The 11,320-nt window shown below is 37.3% G+C and overlaps 2 protein-coding genes across 3 annotated transcripts in view; both read left to right on the plus strand.

The window, feature by feature from the left end:
* The window catches only part of pgam1b (phosphoglycerate mutase 1b), a 4,541-nt gene extending 1,966 nt beyond the window's left edge, over nt 1-2,575 (plus strand). The window contains exons 3-4 of the mRNA XM_016289851.1: nt 180-360; nt 1,603-2,575. Coding sequence (XP_016145337.1) covers nt 180-360; nt 1,603-1,772 — 351 coding nt within the window. The 3' untranslated portion in view covers nt 1,773-2,575. The remainder of the gene's footprint in view (nt 1-179; nt 361-1,602) is intronic.
* Nucleotides 2,576-3,400: 825 nt separating this feature from the next.
* exosc1 (exosome component 1) lies at nt 3,401-9,144 on the plus strand. Of its 2 annotated transcripts, none has more exons than XM_016289852.1 (8): nt 3,401-3,458; nt 4,911-5,026; nt 5,156-5,230; nt 5,377-5,465; nt 6,856-6,889; nt 7,063-7,113; nt 7,193-7,277; nt 8,179-9,144. In XM_016289852.1, exons 1-8 carry the CDS (start codon nt 3,401-3,403, stop codon nt 8,283-8,285), a joined length of 615 nt encoding a protein of 204 aa, XP_016145338.1. In that variant the 3' UTR covers nt 8,286-9,144. The 2 variants fall into 2 exon arrangements, with proteins under 2 accessions (XP_016145338.1, XP_016145339.1); XM_016289853.1 differs by having other exon boundaries at nt 3,405-3,458; nt 4,902-5,026.
* Nucleotides 9,145-11,320: the final 2,176 nt, after the last annotated feature.

Genomic DNA, 11,320 nt, shown 5'->3' on the forward strand with positions numbered 1-11,320 from the left:
GCAAAGTTCCTTGATTATTACGCCGGAATGAGAGCATAGTTCCTAGCCACACAGTCAATTGATCAAATGACCCGCGTCAGTTCTTCACCCAGAAAGAATACAGAAGCATTTTGCTACAACACAGCATGTTAGATTGATCTCTGAAGGGTCACGTGACACTGAATGTGATGTCGCTGCAGGACCGTCGCTACGGCGACCTGACGGAGGACCAGCTGCCCTCGTGCGAGAGCCTGAAGGACACTATCGCTCGAGCGCTGCCGTTCTGGAACGAGGAAATCGTTCCTCAGATCAAGGAGGGCAAGAGGGTCCTCATCGCCGCTCACGGCAACAGCCTGCGAGGAATCGTCAAACACCTGGAGGGTGAGAAACCTGAAGCCCAGAACCTGATGTTACACCATACAGTATATAATTACACCCTAAAACCACCCAGAACGAGCCCAAGAGGTCTCTTAATCCATAGGACCCTATGAAATCTGGATCCTGTTTTAATGGTTAAATTAAATGTTAACAATCAAAAAGAATGTCTAATTAATTATAATCCTGAAATGTATACATTTAACAACAGTTGTGTTTAACAATATTTTCTTTATTTTATTCATTTATTAATTTTTTAGTTTTTAATTTTTCTCAATTCCATTTTTTTACATTGTAATTTTCTGGATTTAATGGTTAAATTGAATGTTTGTAATCAAACGTATGTCTAATTAATTCAAATAAAAAATTTTTTTTACAATTGAACAATGATTTATTAAGGGTTTAATGAATTAGGTTTAAACAGCATGTCTAATTTATAAAAGAAAATTAAATGTCATTTAACATAAATTTATCAAAATTTACATTTTTAGGGACCTGTTAAATCATTTTGATCCCCCCCCCCACCCCAAATTCTATTTACTTTTAACCAAAATTCTGTTTTTCATTTTAATTTTGTTAAAAATTCTGTTTTAATGGTTTACTTCAATTTTAGTAACCAAAAAATATTTGTAATTAATAACGATATATTTATTTAAATTTTTTTTACAATAATGGGGTCCTATGGAAAGTTTAATTTTTTCAGAAATTCTTTCTTTTAATTATTCGGAATTTATGATTAAATACAATTTTATTATCAAAAATGGTGGTAGTCAAGGGAAGGCATAAAACATTAACAGTTTAATTTATCTTTTAAAATGTAATCAAATGAAAATATACCAATTCATTTTATTTTTTGGCAAACAAAGTGCTGCATAACAGGTTTAGAATTGTGTGATGTTCCTTAAAAAAAAATTGTTTTAATTTTATTAATGTTATAATTTATTATTTTTTGTTATTACTTGGAGTACCTTCTAACCCTTCTGTCTTGAAGTTACTCATCCAAAATTCTGTGACATTCCGAGTTATACTGAAAATCCATTTTTATCACTGAATTCCGCAACTCGTCGTGGAATTCACAGGGCCCTACATGATGCATGATTTTCACTGGCTCTTAATAACATCCAGAGTAAGATAGCAGTTATTCAAGACATCTTAGCAAATGTATAACAGTGTCCTGGCAGCCATCCATAATGCTTTATATTTGCATCTATTTGATTGTGCTGATTATAACCCGTGTGTTTGCTCCAGGTATGTCAGAGGAGGCGATTATGGAGCTGAATCTGCCCACAGGAATCCCCATCCTTTATGAGCTGGACAAGAACCTGAAGCCTGTGAAGCCCATGCAGTTCCTGGGGGATGAAGAGACGGTCCGCAAAGCCATGGAGGCCGTCGCCGCTCAGGGCAAAGCCAAGAAGTAGACCTCAATTCACACAATCCTCCTCAAAACCGCAATCAGTGTTTGACCATGAGCCTAGAACCAAACCACTGACCAGTAATTCATTTCCTAATGCTCTGAATCGGGACCATCCTTATAATAAAATTCAATTGAAACTGCTTGGGTATGTGTATAAATGCTGTGAAACTGAGCCACAGGGAGGGATTTTAGCTTTACATAGTCTCGGCACTGAAGATCCACAGTCGCACATTTCAAAAGATGGCACATGTGTTTGTCTGTGATGGCATGCTTTGACCACTGTTGCCAGGCAACAGCATATATTAATGGCCATGTGGGCTGCAGAAGTGCTGCGATTCCCCGTCTTTGCGTGATTCATGCTTTGCACCGCTGCGCTATATCTCTAAACACCCACACAAATGCTCTTGAATCATCCCACACTTTGAAGTCACTGAAAAGATGTGTTACGGTTTGTTTTTAAGATTCACCTACATCTAGAGTGGAGAAGGGAGCTTGTTTGCTGATATTCCTGTGGGCTTTTTGCATATGTTTATGGTCATTTTCTGCTCACTTTTTCTGTGGTAAATGTCACTGTATGTTGGTGTTTTTGTACTGTAGTACATGTCTTGTTCAATGCATTTTGACCCAAGTATCCTGCAAACATTCGCCATTAAGGAAATACTGAATATTGTTGTCCCAGAAAATGAATTATAGCATTTTGTCTGTTCTTGTACATTTCACTTGTACAGCAGATGTTAAAATTATTTTGCTTGACTGAAAGACGTTATGAGATGTGCAATCCCTAATAAATGTCGGCTTACTTAAGCAGAAAAAAAGTTGCACGCTGTGAATATTTTCTTCTGATTCGTAAAGATAAAAATATCACAGTAAATCGTTTAAAAACATGAATATGCAAAAGATTTCTATTTTAAATAAATACTGTACTTTTAACATTTTATTAATCAAAGAGTCCAGAAAAATGCATCACAGGCTCCAAAAAACATAAAAAGCATCACAACTGTTTCCAACATTTCTGAAGATCATGTGACACTGAAGCCTGGAGGAATGATGCTGAAAATACAGCTTTGATCACAGAAATAAATTACTTTTTAAAGTATATTAAAATAGAAAAACACTATTTTAAATTCCAATAATATTTCACAATATTACAGTTTTTTTTTACTGTATTTTTGATCAAATTAATGCAGACTTGAGCAGAAGAGACTTCTTTAAAACAAAAACATCACAAATCTTTAGTATATTAAAATAGAAAAACACTATTTTAAATTCCAATAATATTTCACAATATTACAGTTTTTTTTACTGTATTTTTGATCAAATTAATGCAGACTTGAGCAGAAGAGACTTCTTTAAAACAAAAACATCACAAATCTTACAGATCCATTGAACGGCAGTGTATTTTTTCATGTCTCCTGGACTACGTTTATTTATTAAATTTTTTTAAATAATAACATATGCTAAGAAATATACAAGAAAGGTGCTACAAGAAACAAAACGTCCAAACCGTTTCCATTCAACATGTCTCCCAGAGCACTATTTACATTTGCAGCCACAACAAATATGGCGGTGTACTCAAACCGCGTATAATGAAGTGACCAATCAGAGCGCGAGTTGCCCTCTGACTAACAGCCAATGAAAACGCGGCTGTTTCTTCTTGAAAACATGTCGCCCATGAAGCTGTGTGTTCCAGGTGGGTCGCTGTTATTAACATGCTATCTGCGCGTCCTTCTGGGCTTATCGACATAATCGTTGCATGGCTATATGTTCTTTGTTTATGCACAGACTGATATTTTATGAACTTTGAAGTGGTTAGTAAAAGTTGTGAGCAGTTTGATTCCTCTATAGCGTTCACGTGTGTTGCTGTAGGGCTGAATCATCCGCACGCGCAGCACTATTACGGCGTTGTAAACCCATAAATATGTTCGATTTCGGTCAACATATGGCAAAAACAGCTGATGTTGATTGACTTGCTTGATATAATCGCGTATACGTGATATTCTGTGAGTGAGTGTAGTTTTAGAGTGGCTTGCAGGGTTTAAAGACTCGTTTGGCGAGCCCTGCCCACCGCCCGGGGCGCGAGCGCTGCTGTCATGCATACCTGCCCTAAACACTCCCCTATGTGCCTCTACACGAACCCGCAGCTGATGGACGACTCTAGCTGTTTTGATCACCTAGATTGCCCTGGAAACCTCGTTTACATTAAGTCACCGAAATCCGGTTTAATTAAAAAAAAAAAATTTTTTTTTTGCATTTTTGTAAAAAAAATTTTTTAAATTAATTTCTCCTGTAGAGTAGTGTGTGTTTTATGATATTTGGGGTACTTTTGCGTTACTTTCGTGTTACTTTTTAAATTTAAGCAGGGCTTGATTGTTTTATAAGAAGTTCTATTTATAGCAAATGTAAAAGCCCTTTCACACCAAAAAGTGTAATGAATAAACCTCAGGCTGAAGCAAAAGTAAATTCACGTCTGGACAGTAGAACGCAGGAGAAGAAACATTCTTCAGCAATACAAAAACAAAGCAAAATTTAAATCTAAAGTAATTTTTGCTTATTAGTATGGTTGAACGGGATCATCAAAGGTCCGCAGCAAAGACATCGGTTAATAAAATGGGATTAGATACATTTGTGTTATTTAACATATTTAATTATTGCAGGTTTGCGTCATATTCTGAGTTTGCATTTCACTGTTTTAATTCATTTTGATGAATACTAAATCTGTTTTTTGTGAGTGGGATGAATTAATGCACATTCACATTTAGTCTAGAACTACAGTAACATCATGTTCACACAGCGCACACAATTCCTCTGCACTTCAGATTTCTCCCAATATGGGGACAGGAGAGCTGTCAGTCAATAAATGGGAAAACAAAGTAACTGGCATTACTTTTTTGAAAAAGTAATTCAGATATTTTCTTGTAAATTAAAAAGTAATGCGTTACTTTACTAGTTACTTGAAAAAAGTAATCTGATTACGTAACTCGTGTTACTTGTAATCAGTTACCCCCAACACTGGTGGTTAAACTATATTTTTACGTTTATTCCTGTCCTATATACTTCCATTGAGTGTGCATTACTGTACATGATTTGTGTGTTTTTACAAACAGTTTGATGTGGCTTGGTTCGTCTGCTGTTGTTCACACAGGTGAAAGGCTCTGCAGCACGGAGGACTGTATCCCCGGCACCGGCACGTATCTGCGGCACGGCAACATCTTCGCTTCGCTCGCGGGATACGTGCTGAGAAAGAACGAGGGAGAGGAGGTCAGTTCATGTATCGCACAGTCACTTTCATGGACATTCTGTCATTTGAACACAACAGTTTTATTCATTTGTAAGACTTAAACACCCATGCTTCTTGGTAATCCAATAGTGACATTTTATTCTTTATAGCTCCCGGTGATTTCAGTCGTTAGGGAGACAGAAGCACAGCTTTTGCCGGACGTCGGTGCCATTGTCACCTGTAAGGTGAGCGTTCAGTACAAAACATCACATCACTGGTGCTTAATGCTATGGTCATATATCTAAATCCTTCTGTTCTTTTTTTGCCATTTACTGCGTGATGTTTTGTTAAATTTTTCTGTGTAATAAATCTATGATTGTTTCCTTTGCAGGTGACGAGTATCAACCCACGATTTGCTAAAGTCCACATCTTATATGTGGGGTCGACACCGCTAAAAGACAGGTTTAGAGGCACGATCAGGTACGAATTATTTATTCTTCTATCAATCCCTAATTCTAATATCAGAATCAGAATTAGGTTTATTCGCCAAGTGTGCGCAGACACACACAAGGAATTTGTTGTGGTTTTTAAGGTGCTCTTGGTACTAGTGGTTGACCGATATTGGTTTTTTGACAGCCGATGCCGATATCTTGGAAAGCAGGGTGGCCGATATAAAGCCGATATAATTTGTTTTTAATTTTAATTAATATTTCAGAAATTTGAAATCATTTGACAATGGATTAAAAATAAATGTGTAAAATAAACATACTTATACTTTAGATGACAAAGTATTTTTCATAAATAAATATTTAATAAAAATATAATTAAAAAGGAAGTAAACACTGTAACCAACAGGGCACTCAGTATTCTGGGAAGTCTGTGTGCATTGGGAATCATATTTTTCAAATAAAGCCAAGGTAACACTAATTTTACATTCAGCACACAGTGAAAATGACATGAATAAGACAGTGGGCAAATGCATAAAGCGCAGCATGATTTGAAATCACGAGTTTAAAGCATTCAATTCACACGGACCGAAAGTCAGGCAGAGAACACGCGATCATGCTGGATAAAAATGCACACTTCACAAGATCTCACAACTGGATTCGACTGAGTTTGCAAGGTTTGTGAAATTTAAATGTTCATTAGTCATTCAAAGATTTGTTTAAATTATGTAAATGCGTATTTGCTTAATGCTGACATCAAACGAGAGAGTATTACAAACATTATAATGTTTGCCTTTCTATTACTAATAATATAAAAGCAATCGTTATAATACATTTTGTATACATTCATTACTTTGTTTAACCGTTCTATCGGATTATTAGACAGACTTCTATCCGTATTAGACAGAGAACTGTTAACAACGACCGTAAACTAGAGGGAGAATGTGAGCACTGTGTGCTCAGGCGCTGCCGTTCTCAGCGCCGTCAAAATAAAAGTCCCGCCTCGATCACATCGGCCAAACAGGAAAACTTATCGGCCGATGCCGATATTTGCAAAATGCCAAATATCGGCCGATATATCGGTCGACCACTACTTGGTACATGCATACATACCTGACATGAGAACACAAAACATTTAAACAGTAAGACTTAACAATAAATAATAATAATGTGTATGAATCTGGAACAGAAGATTTATGTACAGATTTGTGCATTGATTTCGCTATATACAGCTGTATAAATAATGAGATATGCATATGTATTTACATAATACTTGAGATTAATATCCCATCAAATGTCTCAAATAACCAAGTTACGTTTCATTCATATTTTAAAAGCAGGTTCTGTTGGATATTTTATTATCAGTAATAGAAGTAAAAGATTTAGTCTAATCTGTTAAACACTGTTTGGTTTGGATTCTCCAGAAGAGAAGACGTGAGAGCGACAGAGAAAGACAAGGTGAGCTCATGGGAATTTTTTTGTTTTGTGATTTAAAAAAAAAAAGGTGCATGGGAAAGATGATAATGCTATCAAAAATTGTACAGAAATATCTGCAAACATCCAATATGTAACCCTTTTTCAAAAAGTGTGTAGGGGGGTTAAAATGTCATGTATTGAATTGCTCTTTTCAGGTGGAGACGTACAAAAGCTTCAGGCCAGGCGACATTGTCCTTGCAAAAGTGGTATCCTTTATGCTCTATGAAAAGCAGTTTTCCTTTTGTCATGGATGTGTTGCTCATGACCCTTGACCTCGGATGTCAGATCTCTTTGGGCGACGTGCAGTCGAACTACCTGCTGACCACAGCAGAGAACGAGTTGGGCGTAGTTGTGGCCCACAGCGAGGCGGGTGAGGGAGCGTTCAAATAGCATGCACTTGGAATTGGAAAAGGAATTGTTCACCCAAAATAAATATTTGAAAAATGTACTCGCCCTCAGGCCATCCAAGATGTTAGATGAGTTTGTTTCGTCATGGGAACAGATTTGGAGAAATGTAGCATTACGTCACTTGCTCAGCAATGAAACCTCTGCAGTGAATGGGTGCCGTCAGAATGAGAGTCCAAACAGCTGATAAAAACATCACAGTAATCCACACCACTCCAGTCCATCAGTTAATGTCTGGTGAAGCCAAAAGCTGCATGTTTGTAAGAAACAAATCCGTCGTTAATGCGTTTTAACTTTAAACCGTTGCTTCTGGTAAAAATATGTGTCCATAATCCATAATAACGCTTCCTCCAGTGAAGTCCATCCCCTGTTGTCCTCTCATATCAAAATCCACTGACATATTTGTTTAGAGCTGTTTTGGACCATAAACAGTGCTTGATCTGTGCATATTTTTCTCCTGATTCAGGCAAGATGACTTTTTTAACTGCAGAAAGCAATATTATGGATAGAGGACTCATATTTTAGCTGGAAGTAAATGGTTTAACATAAAAACTCTTTAATGATGGATTTGTTTCTTACAAACATGCAGCGTTTGACTTCACAAGATATTAACTGATGGACTGGAGTGGTGTGTGGATTACTTGTGGATGTTTTTATCAGCTGTTTGGACTCTCATTCTGATGGCACCCATTCACTGCAGAGGATCCACTGGTGAGCAAGTGATGCAATGCTACATTTCTCCAAATCTGTTCCCATGAAGAAACTCATCTACACCTTGGATAACCTGAAAGTTAGGACATTTGTATTTATGAATAGTTAACCCAAAATGTTAATTGTTCATCACGGTCTGAAATCTCTTCCCGCAGGCGCTCAGATGGTGCCCATCAGCTGGTGTGAGATGCAGTGTCCACGCACACACGCCAAAGAGTTTCGCAAGGTCGCGCGGGTACAGCCGGAGTACCTGCAGGCCTGAGCCACGCCCACCGCACCCGCTGACCACACCCACCGGAACACACAGCTTCAAAGACACGCCCCCTCATGCAGAACCCTCAGCCCAGTATCTGATTGGATTTCTAGGTGTGAATCTGGATTGTCACATTCCACACCGCCTGTGATGCACACTACTAAGTGAATACCGCATGAGTATCACATTACCGTAATTGAATGTAGTTGCATTGCTAAGCAGTATTCTGGCATTCCTGATGCTCTGACACACCCGTGATTGTAATATCACATGTTCAGATGTCTTGCAGTGCTTAGGGAAGCTCTGAAACGTGATTGTGGAAGGTCACATTTTGTTGATGGACTTCCACTTTAAATGGTCCTGAATGTTTAGAGCTTCTTTAAACACAGAGTTGGAACAATTTATGGGTGCATCTTAGTAAAACGTACTACTTTTGGTCACATTTCATCACAAAATCAGAAGGAAAGAAAATAAGAAACTATATTGTGTAAAGCAACTGAAGCCTGTTTTTTACGACATATTTTTTGCATATAAATGGAGCTCCAAAACCCACAGCTTTTTCCAAAGCGGAAAACTGGAATTGTACTATTGTCACAATCACATTCACTGTAACAGATTTTGTAGTCTTTCACAATGGGATTTGAAGTTTTTAGAGCAATAACATTTGGCACTGTTTTCTAACTCTTTGAAGCGCATGAACCGCAAAAATAGTCACCAGAGATGAATTTACTTTTGCCTCTTGCTACTTTTATTCAGAACATCTGGAAATGTCTTATTTGATACGTTTTCTTTATTCTGTCTTTTGCCTGTAACCGTTTTGAGAGGTCATGCGTTTACAAGAGAAAAAAAATAAAGTTTTTAACATCACAAGGTCAGTTCCATTTGTCCTGAGTGTTGCATTGTTGTTTGCAATAAAGATGGACAATTTTAATACAGCATTTACTTCAAGTCAAATGATATATTGCTGTAGCTCAAACAGTAAAGCTTGGTGTTAGTGATGCCAAGGTAATGGGTTTTAATCCCAGAAGTTTGGGATCAGCAAGATTTTTTTAAAGAAATAAAGGCTTTTATTGCATTTAATTAGTCAAAAGTGACAGTAAAGGCATTTATAATGCTAGATTTCTATTTAAAATAAATTCTGTTCTTTTGAGCTTACTGTTCAAAGAAAATGATCAAACTTTTCAACAAAAACATGCAGCACAAATTTTCAATATTGATAATCAGAAATGTTCTTGAGCAGCAAATCAGCATTAGAGTGATTTCTGAAGGATCATGTGGCACTGAAGACTGGAGTAATGATGCTGAAAATTCAGCTTTGATCACAGCAATAAATGACATTTTACAATATATTCACATTGAAAGCAATTTAAAGTGCCCCTATTATGGCATATGAAAGGTTCATATTTTGGTTTTGGGAGTCCCCAACAACAGGTTGACATGCATGCAAGGTCAAAAAAAAAAAACACTTTCATTGTCTTATAATATGCATTTATTTTTTCATTTTTTTGCTCAACGATTAATTTTTCTCCATATATTAGTGGACTTCAGTGGTGCTCAACGGATTAAAGGTTAAAAATGCAGCTTCAAAGCGCTCTACACGATCCCAGCCGAGGAATAAGGGTCTTATCTAGCGAAACGAGTCATTTTCTTAAAAATAATATTTATACACTTTTTTTTAACCACAAATGCTCGTCTTGTCTTGCTCTGCGAGGCACATGCGTACTGTCTGTGTACAACGGTTCAAGGGTATGTCTAAAAACTCCCAACACTTTTCTCCTCCAACTTCAAAATCGTCCTACATCGTTGTTTTCCTTTTTTTTTTGTAAAGGGTGTTTGACCCTCCTTGCACGTTCACTTTGTAAACACTGGGTCGGTGCTTCTGGAGCAATGTAGGATGATTTTGAAGTTGAAGAAAATGAGTTGGGAGTTTTCCGACATACCCTAACTGTACTCTCAGTGCAGAGCGCAGCGTCAAGCTTTCCCGGGTCTGCGCGCGCAGCAAGTGGGCGGGCTTAAATATGCTAATATTGACGTCAACTCGAAACAGCTTAAGATTCGTTTTAAAAAGAGTCGACTCTTTCATTTGAAAGACAATAACTTTATACACGGTGCACTTTTAGATTTAAAACTTTGCAGGATGTTTTCACTCACTTAGAGCTGTGTCACACACTGCATGAAAGTTAATTTTCAAAAAATCCATAATAGGGGCATTTTAACTGTAATAACATTTCACGATATAACCACTTGTACTGTATTTTTGATCAAATAAATGCAGCCTTGGTGACCATAAAATTTTAGCAACCCCATGCTTTTGAACACCAGTGTATATACATTGAAAGCAATGTGACTAGATAAAACTTTGCTAAATGCATAAATGTAAATGACTAAATAATTAACTCAAATCTCAAAAACACCAATAATGCAATATCAATCATGATTACCCAAGGACAGCTCTAATCCAGTGTCTTTATTTGCTGTTGTGTAATCTTTTCTTCTAGTGTAAACTTCTTGGGCAAATCCAATGATAAATCCAAATACATCTCGTGATATTTCACCTGAGTACAACATCTCTCAGGACCCAAAGAAATTCAATCAGATTTCAAGGAAACTTACGAAATAAAAAAGTAAAATACTTTTTTTGGTCGGTGATTCGGAGCTCCTCAATTTCCACTTTGATTCATACATTAACGGAACAGTTCACCTAGAAATGAACATTTTGTCATCGTTTACTCGCCCTTGCATCATTCCAAACAGATTTCGTATGGGCTGTTGGTTGTTTAGTCCTTTTTGGAGCTTGACTGGTGTGATTACAGCACATGGGTTTGTAAACGATGTGAGGGTGAGTAAGTGATGACCGAGCCTTCACTTGTGAGTGAACTATCCTGTAACTCTCAGTCATCGAATCGCACTGAGTTCCTTGCATTAGCATCAATCGCAAACGTTTTATTGGACGGCGCCGCGAACCCCAGTCCGACTCCTTTATTCCTGAAGTCCATATGGCGGCTCTGTGCGCGCTCAAACTCTCCCAGAAGGCCTTGCTGCAA

The sequence above is a fragment of the Sinocyclocheilus grahami genome, unplaced genomic scaffold (assembly GCF_001515645.1).
Source record: "Sinocyclocheilus grahami isolate Dianchi unplaced genomic scaffold, SAMN03320097.WGS_v1.1 scaffold252.1, whole genome shotgun sequence".
NCBI lineage: Eukaryota > Metazoa > Chordata > Actinopteri > Cypriniformes > Cyprinidae > Sinocyclocheilus > Sinocyclocheilus grahami.